This window comes from Saccopteryx leptura, chromosome 2 (assembly GCF_036850995.1).
Source record: "Saccopteryx leptura isolate mSacLep1 chromosome 2, mSacLep1_pri_phased_curated, whole genome shotgun sequence".
Lineage (NCBI taxonomy): Eukaryota > Metazoa > Chordata > Mammalia > Chiroptera > Emballonuridae > Saccopteryx > Saccopteryx leptura.
The window spans coordinates 203,422,647-203,437,929 of NC_089504.1; the positions used below are offsets into that span (position 1 = coordinate 203,422,647).

At 34.7% G+C, this 15,283-nt stretch overlaps 1 protein-coding gene across 4 annotated transcripts in view; it reads right to left on the reverse strand.

Moving 5' to 3' along the window:
• The window catches only part of TMPRSS15 (transmembrane serine protease 15), a 163,665-nt gene extending 155,873 nt beyond the window's left edge, over positions 1–7,792 (reverse strand). For 3 of the 4 annotated variants that reach the window (XM_066365892.1, XM_066365893.1, XM_066365891.1), the window contains exons 1-3: positions 7,504–7,792; positions 3,728–3,858; positions 3,382–3,449 (exon numbers count right to left, since the gene is read on the reverse strand). In XM_066365892.1, coding sequence (XP_066221989.1) covers positions 3,382–3,449; positions 3,728–3,858; positions 7,504–7,648 — 344 coding nt within the window. In that variant the 5' untranslated portion in view covers positions 7,649–7,792. The remainder of the gene's footprint in view (positions 1–3,381; positions 3,450–3,727; positions 3,859–7,503) is intronic. The other variant, XM_066365895.1, reaches the window with a different exon arrangement.
• Positions 7,793–15,283: the final 7,491 nt, after the last annotated feature.

A 15,283-nucleotide genomic window follows, 5' to 3' on the forward strand; every position in this document is an offset into this window, starting at 1 on the left:
TTCTGAGTTAAAAGTAGTTCAATACAACTAGAGTATTTCTACACTGATGAAGTATATTATTTAAGAATCACTATAAAATATGTAACAAGGTTTAGGGATTATATTGGTCTCCTAAGTAGCTATAAAGAAAGAGAAAAAAATTCCTCAGCTGTAATAATTTAAAGTTTCAAATATAGTGATTTTAGCATCCAGAGAAATAAGATTACTTATTAAATATTAAAGAAAATGCTGGGGTTTTGGTAACCCACCAGGACTATTTATAAAAGTCTATATTCAGCAAATATTCTCAATTGAGTAAAATTAAAGTTATCCAGCATATATGATATGTGAACATGAAAAGTCGCATTAGGAAAACATTCCCAATAAGTCCTGCAATGGATATTGTGCCTCTGAACTCTGCCCAGATATCACTGGACAGAGCCAGGTGAAGGAGAGGCAGGTCCCTGATATACCTCTGCCCAAGGCCCTTGGAGTTAACACTTTGGAGAAATGAATTTGAATTGATGCTTTAATGTAGATCTCCACACTCAATCCTCTACAAAACTGGAAAAGAGAAATTAGTTCCATTCACTTCAAAGCAGACAAATAACTTCAAGTTAATACACACACACACACACACACACACACACACACACACGCACGCAGAGTGTGTCCGTAAAGTCATGGTGCACTTTTGACCGGTCACAGGAAAGCAACAAAAGATGATTGAAATGTGAAATCTGCACCAAATAAAAGGAAAACCCTCCCAGTTTCTGTAGGATGATGTGGCAGCATGTGCACATGCGCAGATGATGACGTAACACCATGTATACAACGGAGCAGCCCACAGCCATGCCAGTCGAGATGTGGATGGTACAGAGGAAAGTTCAGTGTGTTCTGTGGCTCGCTAAATTCAAATCCATGACCAAAGTGCAACGTTAATATTGGCGCATTTATAATGAAGCGCCACCACACAGGAATAACATTACTCGGTGGGATAAGCAGTTGAAGGAAACTGGCAGTTTGGTGGAGAAACCCCGTTCTTGTAGGCCATCAGTCAGTGATGAGTCTGTAGAGGCTATACAGGATAGCTACCTAAGGAGCCCTAAAAAATCTGTGTGTGAACCCACATCGAACTGCACTGAATAGGTATGAAACTGAGAGAATTTTCCTTTTATTTGGTGCAGATTTCACATTTCTATCCTCTTTTGTTGCTTTCCTGTGACCGGTCAAAAGTGCACCATGACTTTACGGACACAGTGTGTGTGTATGTGTGTGTGTGTGTGTGTAATGCATGTTTTTATTTCACAGAATAAATAAGTAAATATTTAAAAATAGCACTTTGAGAAACATGAATTCACCTTTCCTGAGAGTTCACTTGTCTCCTTCTAATCCTGATATTGGACTAAGGAAAAAGGGTACTATCAGAGGTAATAAGCTTGGTAACCAGGAGTTGAAGCCTCTGTATTGTAGATAGGAATGAAGACAGAAGATGGGGTAGAGCTGGCTGGCTACTGGACTAAGATGTCATGAATATGCAATGAAGTAAAGAATGATACATAGAAAAAAAGAGAAAAATAGAAAGGAAGAATGAATGACAGAAGGAGATTTTTTTAAACTCATATTTTTATACAAAAAGATGAACCCCTGTATTTTTTTTTCATTGTGCCTTCTACTGATAGAATTAGTTTTGTTCCAACAGGAAATGGCAAAAGCACATTAAGTAATCCTCATTTGATTTTGTGTCGTTTTTCTAAACATAATTTCTGCCTTTGCCTTGACCTTCCTACCTCTATGTGGTAACTAAAAAGTGAGAACTTTCACTATTCTTAGGACTCTGGTAGACCATGTACAAAGTATCTGTCTGCAGGCTCTCTGATCCAGTGGGTTCTCCTGATCTGAGAAAGAACATTAGCCTTTCTGTAAAGTCAGGCTGATTGGCTTTCTTTAATGACTTAGAGTTCCATTTGGTTCTGCTTGAAAAGGTTGCTGGTCAGATTCCTAGGCTTACAGGGTGGGGCATAAGTTGACTGACAGTTGTTGTATGGAAAACAATACAATAATAAATAAATAATAATATAAGAATAAACCATTTCACGTACTTAACAACTGTAAACCTACTTGTGTCCTACCTTAGTAACATTAAATAGTACATTGTAAATGATGTACATGTTTAAGTGATTAATGGATGCAGGCGTCCCCAAACTACGGCCTGCAGGCCACAATGTGGCCCTCTGAGGCCATTTATCCAGCCCCCACTGCACTTCTGGAAGGGGCACCTCTTTCATTGGTGGTCAGTGAGAGGACCATTGTATGTGGCAGCCCTCCAATGGTCTGAGGGACAGTGAACTGGCCCCCTGTGTAAAAAGTTTGGAGACCCCTGGATAAGAGTAAGATGAATGACTATATTTTATAGGTAGTGACTTTACATTGTCATGAAAACATATAATGAGGCCACTGCTCTCTGATCTGGCACTCTTATATTGTGATTTCATTCGAAGTTGTAGGCTTGGAGTTTTCTTATTGTCCATCCTTCTTGACTGTAATAACTACCTTCAATTGCAAGGCACCAGCAGCCCTACCTAATATGAACACTTATTTACCTCCACTGTGAGAATATGTGAGATGGGTATTTGCAAGTCTGGTATATTGCCATCAGCCCAGCTTGGTTAGATGTTTAAGTGGGTAACTCAGCTTCCTCCGGCTTTATCCTGGCTTTCATTGTTTGGTCTTTCTTCTGTCCCAGGTTTACTATTTCTGTAGAAGAGAGTAGATTCCTCTATTTTTTTTAATGGAACTTTATTTCTTTGACTCTTTCCCTATTAACTTAGTTTTATAGATTCTCACTGGCATCATAACTTCCTGCTGATTCATTTCCTTACTCCTCAGGCCTTTTTGGTAGTTTGCCGTGAAGAAAACTCCTGATATAAGTATCCATAGTAGAATTATATAATAGTCTTATTAATCTAAGATGTATTCATTTATTGAGCACTATCTTTATTCTAGGTACAGTCTTATGCCCTCTGAGTACAAATGAACAAATCTTATCTCTCTTATAACTTAAAATGTAAATGAAGTATAATAAGCAAGCTTCTTACATATGTTGATAGCAAATCGGACTCTGTTCTGCACACATTTAACCTCAGTACTTTTCATGTGCCTCAGCAAGATTTTACGCTCAGAAGGGAGAAACATGAGAACATAAGATCAATTAGTCAGAGTTATTAATACTATCTGCTACTCATATGAAAGTTTATCAATCTTTTGAACAATGTTGAACATTTAAAATATTCTATTTTCTTCTAAAAGTAGGAACATTATTTTACAAATGTGAGCAAATATATCACTATCCTGTGACTGTTTTCTTTCTACCAATAGAAAAAAATTTTGAGCTGTACTTACTCAAATCGTAAAATTCTTGAGTTTTTATATTCCTTTTTCAGATTACTTGATTGAAATATCTCATCTATCTAAAAAAAAAAGAAAAGATTTAAAAAGGCATATTAAATTTGAGATTTAAACTTGTGTTAAAAATTTAAATAGTAGTCTTTAAATTGTACTCAGATCTGGATTAGGGGCAATTTTCTTCTCTGTGGTGGTGAGGCTCATACATTTAAGTATCCTTGGCATATTACATTTACTTACTATTTTTTTTTCAAAGTAAGAAAACAGGATCTGTGTATCTTTTGGCAAGTAGTTAGTGAAACTATGTTATGAAATTTTAAACCAGCTGAAGCAAGTCTCCTACCATTTGCTGAAGGTCAAAAGCAAGAACTTTGAAATCCACTGAGAGTTTGTCTTGCAAGTTAGGATTATACATAGCTCCGGATGTTATTTTCATTGTCCCTGTGGCTTCATGACTTTCTGAAAACACAGCATCTAAATAAATTAAGGAATAAAACACTTAAAATGTGAACTCTATAAGATAATATGCACATTCCAGTTCAGACATAAAATTCTTGCTTCATGTGCTTGTCCTGCAGGGTTTGGGGTTTTTTTTGTGTGTGTTTTTTTTTTGCTTTTTCTTTGCTGCTCTTTTCTTTTTCTTTTTCTTTGCAGTCCTCATATTTTACAATCAGTTGCTTTTATTCTTATCTGTTGTGTTAAATGATTAAAAATTAAATTTCTTCTCTAGCCTATTAATTTTTTTTCTTGTTCTTTGAAGTCTAACCCACACACCACACTTTTAAACTTTTTACTATTGAGTTTCTTGTTTAAAAATACAGGGGTGATCAGCTTCCATCAATTATGGGGACTGATTCAGGGAAACATGGTAAAAGCTGGGCCATTACAAGTTTTATCGTTGTTCTTAGTTACTTCTTGAACACCTAGGATCCAGGGGCACTGCTGATATTCTACATGTGGACTGCTATGAAGATTTCAGTGTGTGTACTACTTTGAAACATAGCTTTGAAGCTACTTCTTTCATTCTAATAATTAAGAAATTGGCACATATGACCTTCTGCCATTGGATGGTGAATGTATTTATTAAGGGAGTTATTGAGAACGCTGCAGACAATATATTATCACAATATTTTAAAATGTAAGGAAAAAGCTAACAAATTGAATACAAATATGGGCTCTAAAATGTTCTGTTAAGTCCTGCATAATGTCTTTATTGGAATATTTTTTGATATATTTATATTTAAAATGAATTGTTTCAACTAAAATTTACACAATGATGAAATCACTAATAAATACATAATTCTCACATTGACCTGGTATGAAAAGATATTATTTCTTCTTTGACTTGGTGAGAAAGCTGGAGCTTAGATTCACTAAGAAAATTTCCTGAACTAATAGAGGTCATAAGTGACAGATACGGAATTTGGGCATAGAATTGACAAACTCTAGAAGCCAGAATCTATTATATATTAACAACAAGGTTTCTAGTTCATAAGAAATATTAGGAATAATATTTGAAACCAGGAATGTATGTTTAGTTTAAATAGTTATCATTGATAATTGATGTAACATATATTATTTATACCATTTTATATTACATTTAGATTTATATGCTTAAATGTAACAAAACAAAAAAAAAGAAAAACTGAGACAAGAAAAAACAAGAAATTCTGTCATAAATTGGAGACCAAGGAAACATAATTAAATCTTATGTAGGAATCTGCATTGGGTCCTCAACAGATAAAGGACATTAATGGAAAAAGCTAGTAGAATTTAAATAAAGTGTACAGTTTAGTTAATAATATTATACCAATGCTAATTTCTTGGCTATAATAATTGTGCTATGAATATAAAATACATTGATGTTAGGGGAAGTTGGGCAATGGTTGTATAAAACTCAATAATTTTTGCAACTTTTTTTGTATGTCTAAAATGATCTCCAATAAAATATAAAACAATGTGTACTAAAAGTAGTGTGTCTTGCTCCTGCTGGGTAGCTTAGTCAATCGACCTGATATGTCAATGTTGTGGGTTTGATCCCTGGTCAGGGCATATTCAAAAATCAACCAATGAATGCATAAATAAGTGGAAAAACAAATTGGTATTTCTCTCTCTCTCACTCCTTTTCTCTCTTTCTTTAAAATAAAAAAAAAAATAAAAAGTAGTATGTCTATGTCTTCTTGTCTTTTTTATTTTTTCAAGAGAGAGAGAGAAAGTGACAGAGAGGGGGACAGATAGGGACAGACAGACAGGAAAGGAGAGAGATGAGAAGCATCAATTCTTTGTTGTGGCACCTTAGTTGTTCATTGATTGCTTTCGAATATGTGCGATGACAGGGAGGCTACAGCAGAGCAAGTGACCCCTTGCTCAAGCCAGTGACCTTGGGCTGAAGCCAGTGACATTTGGGCTCAAACCAGCAACCTTGGGGCTCAAGTCAGTGACCTTTGGGCTCAAGCTAGCGACCATGGGGTCATGTGTATAATCCCATGCTCAAGCCAGCAACTCTGCATCAGCCCGTGTGCAAGCCAGAAGAACCGGTGCTCCAGCTGGTGACATCGAGGTGTCGAACCTGGGTCCTCTGTGTCCCACGCTGGTGTTCTATCCACTGCATCACCACCTGAACAGGCATCTTGTCTTTTATTTTATATTTAACTTAAATTACTTTTAATATTAAGTTGTTCACTATTAAATTATATTCACATTTATAGATATATATTTTTTTTACTTATAAGAAAACTTACTTCTGTGTCTTTATTGAGATCTGAGTCCAATGGACTTCCAAATACCCTTGAAGCATTTACTTTTTATTTATTTATTTTAGAGAGAAAAAAAGGGGGGGAGAGAAATGGAAACATTGATTCGTTGTTTCACTTTGTTGTGCATTCATTGGTTGATTGTTGTATGTGCCCTGATGGGGGATTGAACTTGGACCTTGGTGTATCCAGATGATGCTTTCACCAGGACTTATAGCATTTAAATAAGACCAAAGTGATTCCTTTTCTATAAGTCTAAGTGAACCTCTATAACTTATTTAATTGTTTATATAATCATATAAAATATCCACAAGATCTTTTGCTCTAAAATATATCCCTTGTATATGTCTGTAGTGTTTATATAAACCAGGAATTGTACTAGAATTATTTTGTTAAACTACAATTAATATTTATTCTATTTTACTTTAAATTACTCATTTACTAGAGGAAAATAGCTAAAATTGAGAATTTTCTTAGTAAAACCCAAATTACATGAAAAGTGTTTAATCTTGTGAGCTTTCAGAAACATGATCATAATTTATAAAAATGTAGAAACTTTCTCAGAAAAATTATCTGAATACTCAGGTTGTTGCTATGCTAGTAATTTTTTAAAGTTTATGATAAATGAATAAATAGTATATTAGAGAATAAGTTATTGAGTTGTAGTGTTTAGTTTGGAATCATCCACTACATAGTAATGATGCAAATTTAAACAAATGATTTAGATTCTCTGTCTCTGATTCATTACCTATATAATGAGGGTAACTCATGTTTGTTGTAACAAGAGACTACATTTGAAAATCCTTGAAAAATTGTTGGTACATACATTTAGCTCTAAATAATAGTTACCTCTTCTATGTTTGTTTTTTTCTGTTTATCACAATTTGCCTCCCACGTAGCTTCAGACCTTTATAATTCACTATTTTTATCCACATTCCCTTATATTGTTGCAAGTAAACTCATTAGCCTAGTAAGAGAATGAAGATGTCATTCTCTAGAAATAAATAATACTTTTCTTTACCTTTGTTTATTTATCAACTTGTCAACATTTTAAATATGTTTATAATTTAAATTCTATTAGAATCAATCCACAGGCTATAAAACCTACTTTGTTATAGGTTGAAACTAAGAAACATACATAACACTTTTATTTTAAAAACTTAGTTTCATGTTTGAATTCTGAATTAAGTTTCTAATTATAAACCAATTAATTTTTCTAACATTCTACAAAGTGAACTACAGCCAAACATCTGAATGAAACATAAGTATCTGGTCATGAAAGTGCAACAAAGCTGACAGGATAACAGAGATTACAGTGGGTACATTATCTGAGAGTGCCTTTAGTAGCCAGTTCCATGTGACTTACCTTTTTCCGACTCCTTGATTGCCAGCCAGGCCACTGAGATTAATCCAGCACAGAGAACCACCAAAATGACAATGAGAGCTACAAAGACAGTTTCGTGGATGGTGAGAGAATGATGCTTTGAAGTTGCACTTCTTTTTGACACCATTTTTGGCTTTTGAAGATAGGCTAATTTAAATACAGTTGAGAGAAGATAAAAACTTGCACCAACTGGAGAATAAAAATCTCTAAATTTTCAAAAAGGATTTGGAAAACAACAACCTAAATTTACACTAGTCTGACTATTTAGTGTAAACGCTTGGTGTGTGTCCAAAGGGCAACATTACGTCTATATATGTTAAGTAGATTTTAAAAGGCAGTTAATCTTTAAGAAGATATAAATGAGCTAAGAGAGGCCTAGAGTTGTAAATGTTAATCATCTGAACAGATCATTGGTCAAAATGAATGAAATTAAAAACCTGTTGTAAACACAAATAATACTTGAAAACCATTTATGGAAAATATAAAATTCATGATAAACAAATTAGTCATTAGTCACATGCCTTTGGTATTTATAGAGAGTTCTTAACAGATCAACATTTTATGCTCTGACTCAGGTCATTATTAAGAAATTTCTCCTGTTCAGTGTGGGTGTAGACATTCTAAAAATAACTTTTATGTAGAGGTATATATAAAGCCTAACATATATGTGAATATTAACATCTCTCTCTCTCTCTCTCTCTCTCTCTCTCTATATATATATATATATATATATATATATATATATTTCTTATTGAAACAATCACAAAATTCATAATTTCCACTGTATGACTTTGTGAAGTTATGCAGTATAAGGTAGTATTGACTTAACCTAAAGGAAAGTCCACTTCAACAGACATCAAATGGCTACTCTTTATGGCTGCTTGCAGTTATCAATGAACGGGAGTAGATGCTGTGTGAGGACTCAAGTATTTGTTTCTATTTTAAGAAAATGTTTTAGGTAGAAAGGTATTGCTCACTTACCTGGACGTTGTTTCTAAAAATATACCTATTATAACAAGAGAACAGACTATGATAACTGCACTTGTAACTGTAGATCTATGCTTTCTGAGAAAAAAAGAATGTTTTCTGATGAGTTAATTACAGCTTGTCATTGGAACTGTCATACCTTAAATCACAATGAATCTAAAATTTAAATACAGCATGGAGCAAAAGTAGATTTACAGTTGTTTGTATGAAAAATAATGAAAGAATTGATAAATATAATACAAGAACTGTTAAGCCCAATCCGGAGGGACCCGAAACATTGAAGACATGAACAAGGTCTGTCGATTACACATCAAAGCTTTATTGTCTAGCTTGGCCAAGCGGTGGCTACTCCGACAGAATTCTGAAGGAAAGCACGCCAGCCCTTTGTTCTACTTAGTTTTTATAGTTTTGTAGGGGAAGGAGTTTTGTAAGTGGGAAATACAGAAGCAAAAATTGTAATTAGGAGCCCCTTACCACTATTGGCTATAGTCATATGTCCTTTAACATGATAGGACCGTGTTCAATTTGCAAGCCATACATTATTTTGGAGAAAACAAAATTTACAAGTCAACACAATGGTAGAAAGATGTCTCTTTACATATTAAAAGGCTTTCCTATATTATCTAGTGTTTATCTGCTATCTCTCTGTCTAGAGTCACATGTGTTAACCACACACATTTACATAGGAGAGGTAGTTTCTGTGGGGACAAATGCCCGCAAATGGCTCATTGCTATAAGAAAAGGTTTATTTTGGCTTTTCTCTCCCTGTACCTGACTAGCCATTCACTCCTTTCCCCACAGGCATGGTGGAATGTCTGGGAATCCATGTTTTCCTCCCTTTTGCATTTACAATACAATGCCAAGGGCCATCCTGGTCATGCCAATCACACAGTACAGGGACTATTTCTCCCAATTTCTCTGCACACCTTAACCCAAATTAATAAAATGTTCTTCAAGCATTCCAAAATATTAATATTAATTCTGTAGCTTTTGGTACTTTACAACACCTGCGGGTGAGGTGGTACAGTGGCTCCTCAGAACAATTTTTGTTTTGCATACTCAAACTGTAAAACTTCTTTTGTCCCTTCTTGTAAATAAAATTAAATCTATTCTGAATTAAACTCGCTTGTCTCTTGTCCTGGTAAGTAAAACTTGCCAGAGGTAATAAAGTCCTAGATCAGAAGTGCTTACCACATTAAAATTGTGGCATATTATAATTGGCTACAATGAGCAATAGCTACTTTTCTTCTTGCACTTTAAAAGCCTTGCTCATAAGAAGTAAAATATTAAAAAAAAGTATGTCATGGTGTTGTAAGGTATCAAAAGTTACAGAATTAATATCAATATTTTAGGAAGCTAAAGAACATTTTATTAATTTGGGCTAGGCATGCAGAGAGATTTTGAAAATGATCTTTATACTTGTGTGATTAGCATTAAAACCAGGATGGCCGATGGCATTGTATTGTAAATGCAGAGGGGAAGGAGAGTTGGATTCTCTGACCTCCCCCCCACACACACCTGTGAGGAAGCCAGTGAATAGCTAACTAGGTGCAGGAAGAGAAAAGATTAAATTAAACCTTTTCTTATAGGCCCTGGCCAGTTGGCTTAGTGGTAGAGCATTGGCCTGGCATTCAGGAGTCCTGTGTTCAATTACCGCCCCGGGCACACAGGAGAAGCATCCATCTGCTTCTCCACTCCTCCCCCTCTCCTTCCTCTCTGTGTCTCTCTTCCCCTCCCGCAGCCAAGGCTCTATTGGAGCAAAGTTGGCCCGGGCGCTGAGGATGGCTCCATGGCCTCAGCCTCAGGCGCTAGAATGGCTCTGGTTGCAACAGAATGACGCCCTCTGGTGGGCATGCCGGGTGGATCCCAGTCGGGCACATGTGGGAGTCTGTCTGACTGCCTCCCCGTTTCCAACTTCAGAAAAACAAACAAACAAACAAAAAAAGATTTTCTTATATTGATGGGCCATTTACAGGCATTTGTCCCCATGAAAACTACCCCTCTCCTCCTGAAAGTGTGTAGTTAATGTGTGTGTGTGTGTGTGTGTGTGTGTGTGTGTATCTGAACAAAAGAATGACAGGTGAACACTAGAAAATATAGGAATATCTTTTAATATGTAGAGTGATATTTTTACTATTATGTTACCTTGCAAGTTTTAATATGTAGAAACGTTTTTTTATGAATCCTATAGACAAATGTTATAAACTTGCTAATGAATTGTGTCCCATCCCCCCTCCCTTCATCCTTTTCCCAAACCTGTATAGGTGAAAACAAAGGTTATAAGCTTATGCCGTGATGTCAGGCTTTTCCCCCACCCATGTATAATTAAGGGTATATAACCAGCCCCTGGTTATATATTAATTGGGCACACGATTTGGGATTGCTGCCCCATGTAAAATATATGTGGCTGGCATATTTAATAAATTTCCTCCTTCAATAAAACTTTTCCAAATTCATCTGGACTGGATGTCTCTACGTGAACTCAATGAAATGAGGTACAGTGCCTTTCAGAATTTAGGATACAGTACTTTATAACAATGAAATATATTTATGCTTTTATTTATGTTGGGTAAATAAAATATATTATGCTCACTTTGTTAAAGATGGCGCTGCCCGCATGGAATCCCGTTGTCCAGGTGATTACTTGGGATGGGCAGGATTATGTTAATATGTGTTGGGGGAGGACTTTCACACCAAAAGGTTTTAAAGGGAAGAGAGATCACACTGTTCCAGAGGAAGAGTGATTACATTCTAGGAGAAGCCCATGCTTTGCAGAGCAGAAAAAGGCCACGTGGAGGAGGCCAGGAGAAGCAGCCAAGATGGAAGAATGCTGAAGGAGAAGCCAGTTAGTACAGAGTTTGTGCAGGAGAAGGAGATGGGGAACGGAGGTGAATAAGCTAGTGAGCTAGAAACCTTTGATTCTAGGAAACTCAGTTAAGTCAGTAGCTTTGTGAGCACTGAATGAGTGGGTTTTGGAGCCCAATGTGTGTTTTTACTTGCCTGGTGGGTGCAAGCTAGGAGTAAAGGTAATGGCCCACCAGTTCTTGGCTCCGTTGTTTCATTACTGTCTGTCTGCATCTAATGCAAACCTGCACTGGCTAGGCTGCTGTGATGGTGGCCATGGCTATTGGCTTTACAATTTAACTGAATTAATGCTGATTGCATTATTAGGCACTTTAAAAATATATCTGAAATTAGTGATAGCATTGATTAAGTTGAGAGAGGTTCATTTTACTTCTATTCCAGCAGATGACTGTAATAAAAGGCCAGACCATTAGAATTAGAACTTGGAGAATATCTCTTGAATCTAGCCAGCCAACAAGATAGAACACAATTACTGTGTTCTTCATTATAGCTGATACAGTTGCAATTACTTTTCAAAAGGATTTTATTATATTTCTTTTCAATATTTATAAGAGAAGTAATAGATAGAAAAATGAGTTTACATATTCTGCTTCAAGCACAGGGTAATAATATATTAAATAAAATATTGAAAACCAAAAATGATGTACTCAGGTTCAAAAGTAAAATAAGCATTTAAATTATAAATTTTCCTCTGATTATTTATTTTGAGTACTTGTACTTAATATGTTCAAATGAGTGGTTGAATAGCTTTCTTTAAAAAGTGGAATAATTTATGAAAGACAAGCTAAAATCAAACAAATTGGTTAATGTGAAAAGGAACTAATCATATGTCTCAAAATTTTAAAAAGTTACCAAAATTAAGTAGAACTTGCCTTAACAGATGGCAAAACCCATTACAGAGTTTTAATAAAGAGTATGTGATTGTGGTCCAGGAATGGACAAATATCTCCGCATGATAAAGAGCCACAGACAACTTGATTTACATATGGAAACTTCATATATCAATATGACAATGTTGCTAATAATAGATGCAGAAAGGATGACTCTTCAATAATGATGCAGGTTGGTTTGTTATCTACTCATGATAAATAAAATTAGATCCTTATCTCATATCATAAAGAAAATGTATTTTAAGTGAGTTTAAGTACATAAAAAGTATGGAACGTATTTGGTTTTTTTGTTTGTTTGTTTGTTTTGTTTTGTTTTGTTTGTTTTTCCCCGGGTTGGGTCAGGTATGGAACGTATTTGAAGACAATGTAGAAATATGTCTTTCTGCTGATGGAGTACAAGAGGAGTTTCTTTTTAAACTAAAAATAAAAGGACAGACTAAGAAAAAAAAGATTAAGAACTTCTACTAATTAACACATAAAATACAAACCTAGCCATTTAACAAAAACACAAAACCAGCCATAGAAACAAAACACAAACTCACAAATATCTGTAAGTGCTCAACCTTAATAGATATTCAAACTTGGGAGTAATTATAAAATTTCAGTAAAAATGAAATATTGCTGCCTTCAAACATACTAAGAAAACCCCCAAAAAACTATGTTGCTTATTAAGAATCCTTTTGAAGATTCTATAGATAAATTTTCTCTCTAAAAATGTGTCAAAGTGTCCAAATGCTCAATATATTAAGTCAATGAACACTAAGCTTATTCCTGTGCTTCATGGTTCAAAAATGACAGACCCCTATGAAATACATATTTGTTTGTCTCAAAGGCTGGTCTATTTCTTTTTTTTTTACTTTTAAATAATTTTATATACTATTCTAATATTTAATTAGTAAGCCTTTTTATGTTTTAGGTGTTGCAAGAAGACAGTAATCTTCCTCTGTACAAAGGTCTGAGGACTTCGATAATTTACTTATTTTTACTTTTTGAGTAAAGAAAAGGGGGGTGATAAGCTTTTAAATATCATTAAATATCTTTGTTAGTGAGGACCCTTAGGAACTATAAATTCAGAGACTTTATTACTGGATATTGTTTTTTTGTTGTTTTGACACTGGAGAAAAAATTTGGCTGAATATAAAAATTTGGTGCATACTGTCTTTTCCTAAGAGACCTGTAGATACTCTTCTATTCTCTGGCACTGAGTATTGAATTAGTCTGCTTTATGACTGTTCTATTCCTTTTTTGATTGTATGTGTATCATCAACCAGTTCATTTCGGGGGCAGTTATTTTTAGAAGGGCTAATGAAGTTCATTCAGATCTGAGAAATCCTTTTCTTTTATACTTGAATGATACGTTTTTAGGGATTATACGCAGAGGCAAATTACATTTTTTGGAATTCTGCAGATATTTTTGTAATATATATGTGTGTGTGTAAAATATATATATGTAAACTAAAAATATATAAAAATATATTTTTTACACAGAACACAATTGTGGAAATGTCTAAAGCTAAATAACCCTATATCTTATTCTTATGTGACATACTTTATGTCTGCATGAATGCTTAGAGAATTTTGTTTTTCATACTTGAGGGTCAGTGGAGCATAAGTCAGCATTGATTATTCTAATTTAAGTTTTCTTGAAATATGGTATACCTTTCACATTTTTCACTTCATCTAAAAATTGTCATTCCTTTACTAAAGTTTTGAAATTTTTTTGCTGTTTTTCAATTTGCTAGATATCTTACTGGGGTTGGGGTCCAATATTCCTTAGGTTGGATTCCCTTAGTCATTTTTTTTGTTTTTAATTTTATTTATTCACTTTAGAGGGGTGGGAGAGAGACACAGAGACAGAGACAGAGAAAGAAGGAGGGGAGGAGCAGGAAGCATCAACTTCCATATGTGCCTTGACCAGGCAAGCCCAGGGTTTTGAACTGGTGACCTCAGTGTTCAGGTCAATGCTTTATCCACTGCACCACCACAGATCAGTCTGTCATTTCTTTATATTTATAGTTTTCTCTTAATTGTTACAGTATCTGTAACTACCTTGTACATTTCAATTATATGCAATGTTCAACTCTGTTTTCTGCTGCTTCTAATATATTGATTATTTGTATAATGTTGCTGATTCAAATTGCAACTGATATTCTTAATTAAAATCATTTTGTTTTGATCTGATTCTATTTTATTATCTTCCTGAGTTCTTACTCTCATGAACTCATTTTCTTATTAACATATTTCATAATAAATTGCAATGTAGAAAATTTTCCTTTGGTTAAATTTGTTTCTAGAATCAGTATTTTGGGCAGCATTTTATATACTATTCTCTTTCTTCTTTCCTTCATTTCTTCACTGCTTCCTTCCTTTTGAGGTATAGTTACATGACTCCATGCTATTTCTTGTTCCTGCTTTATGTTCCACTAGGTGAAGCTGCTTAGCTTTCCCATAAAGCTGGTGAATTCTTGTATTTGTAGAGGCTACAGATTGAAGAATGTATACTAATACTTTTTTTTCTTTTCTGTAAACTGAAGGGTTGCAGTAAAATGGTGGAGGAGGACGACAAACTCTTGTGAGGTTCCATCCAGCCTTTGTATGATGGTCCATATACCTTTCTTTCTTCTTCAATTTTGTTAAACACCCTGTACTAAGTAAGGTTCCATTTTACTAATGTGGTTTTATTCTGTTTCGATTGTGTGTGGGATGCCACCGTGCTGCATACTGTTCCCCACAACTTAACAAATAGCATTGAGAAAATCACAAGCCCCCATGGTTTCCTCTCATTCCCACTGAGATCTCCTATTATGCATTACTGACTAGGGGTTTTGTGGCCTGAGATATTTGTTAAGACTGCCTGCTCACCAATTTAACCTGTTTTTCTACAAATAGAAAAGTAATAAAAATTAGAACTTTTTTGAGTTCTTCTCAGCATTCTGATGGGGAGGAGAGGGTTTGTAGGTCAATAATAGAAAAAAAGAGTCATGTTGCATTGCTTAAATTCTTGTTATTGGACAAATTTT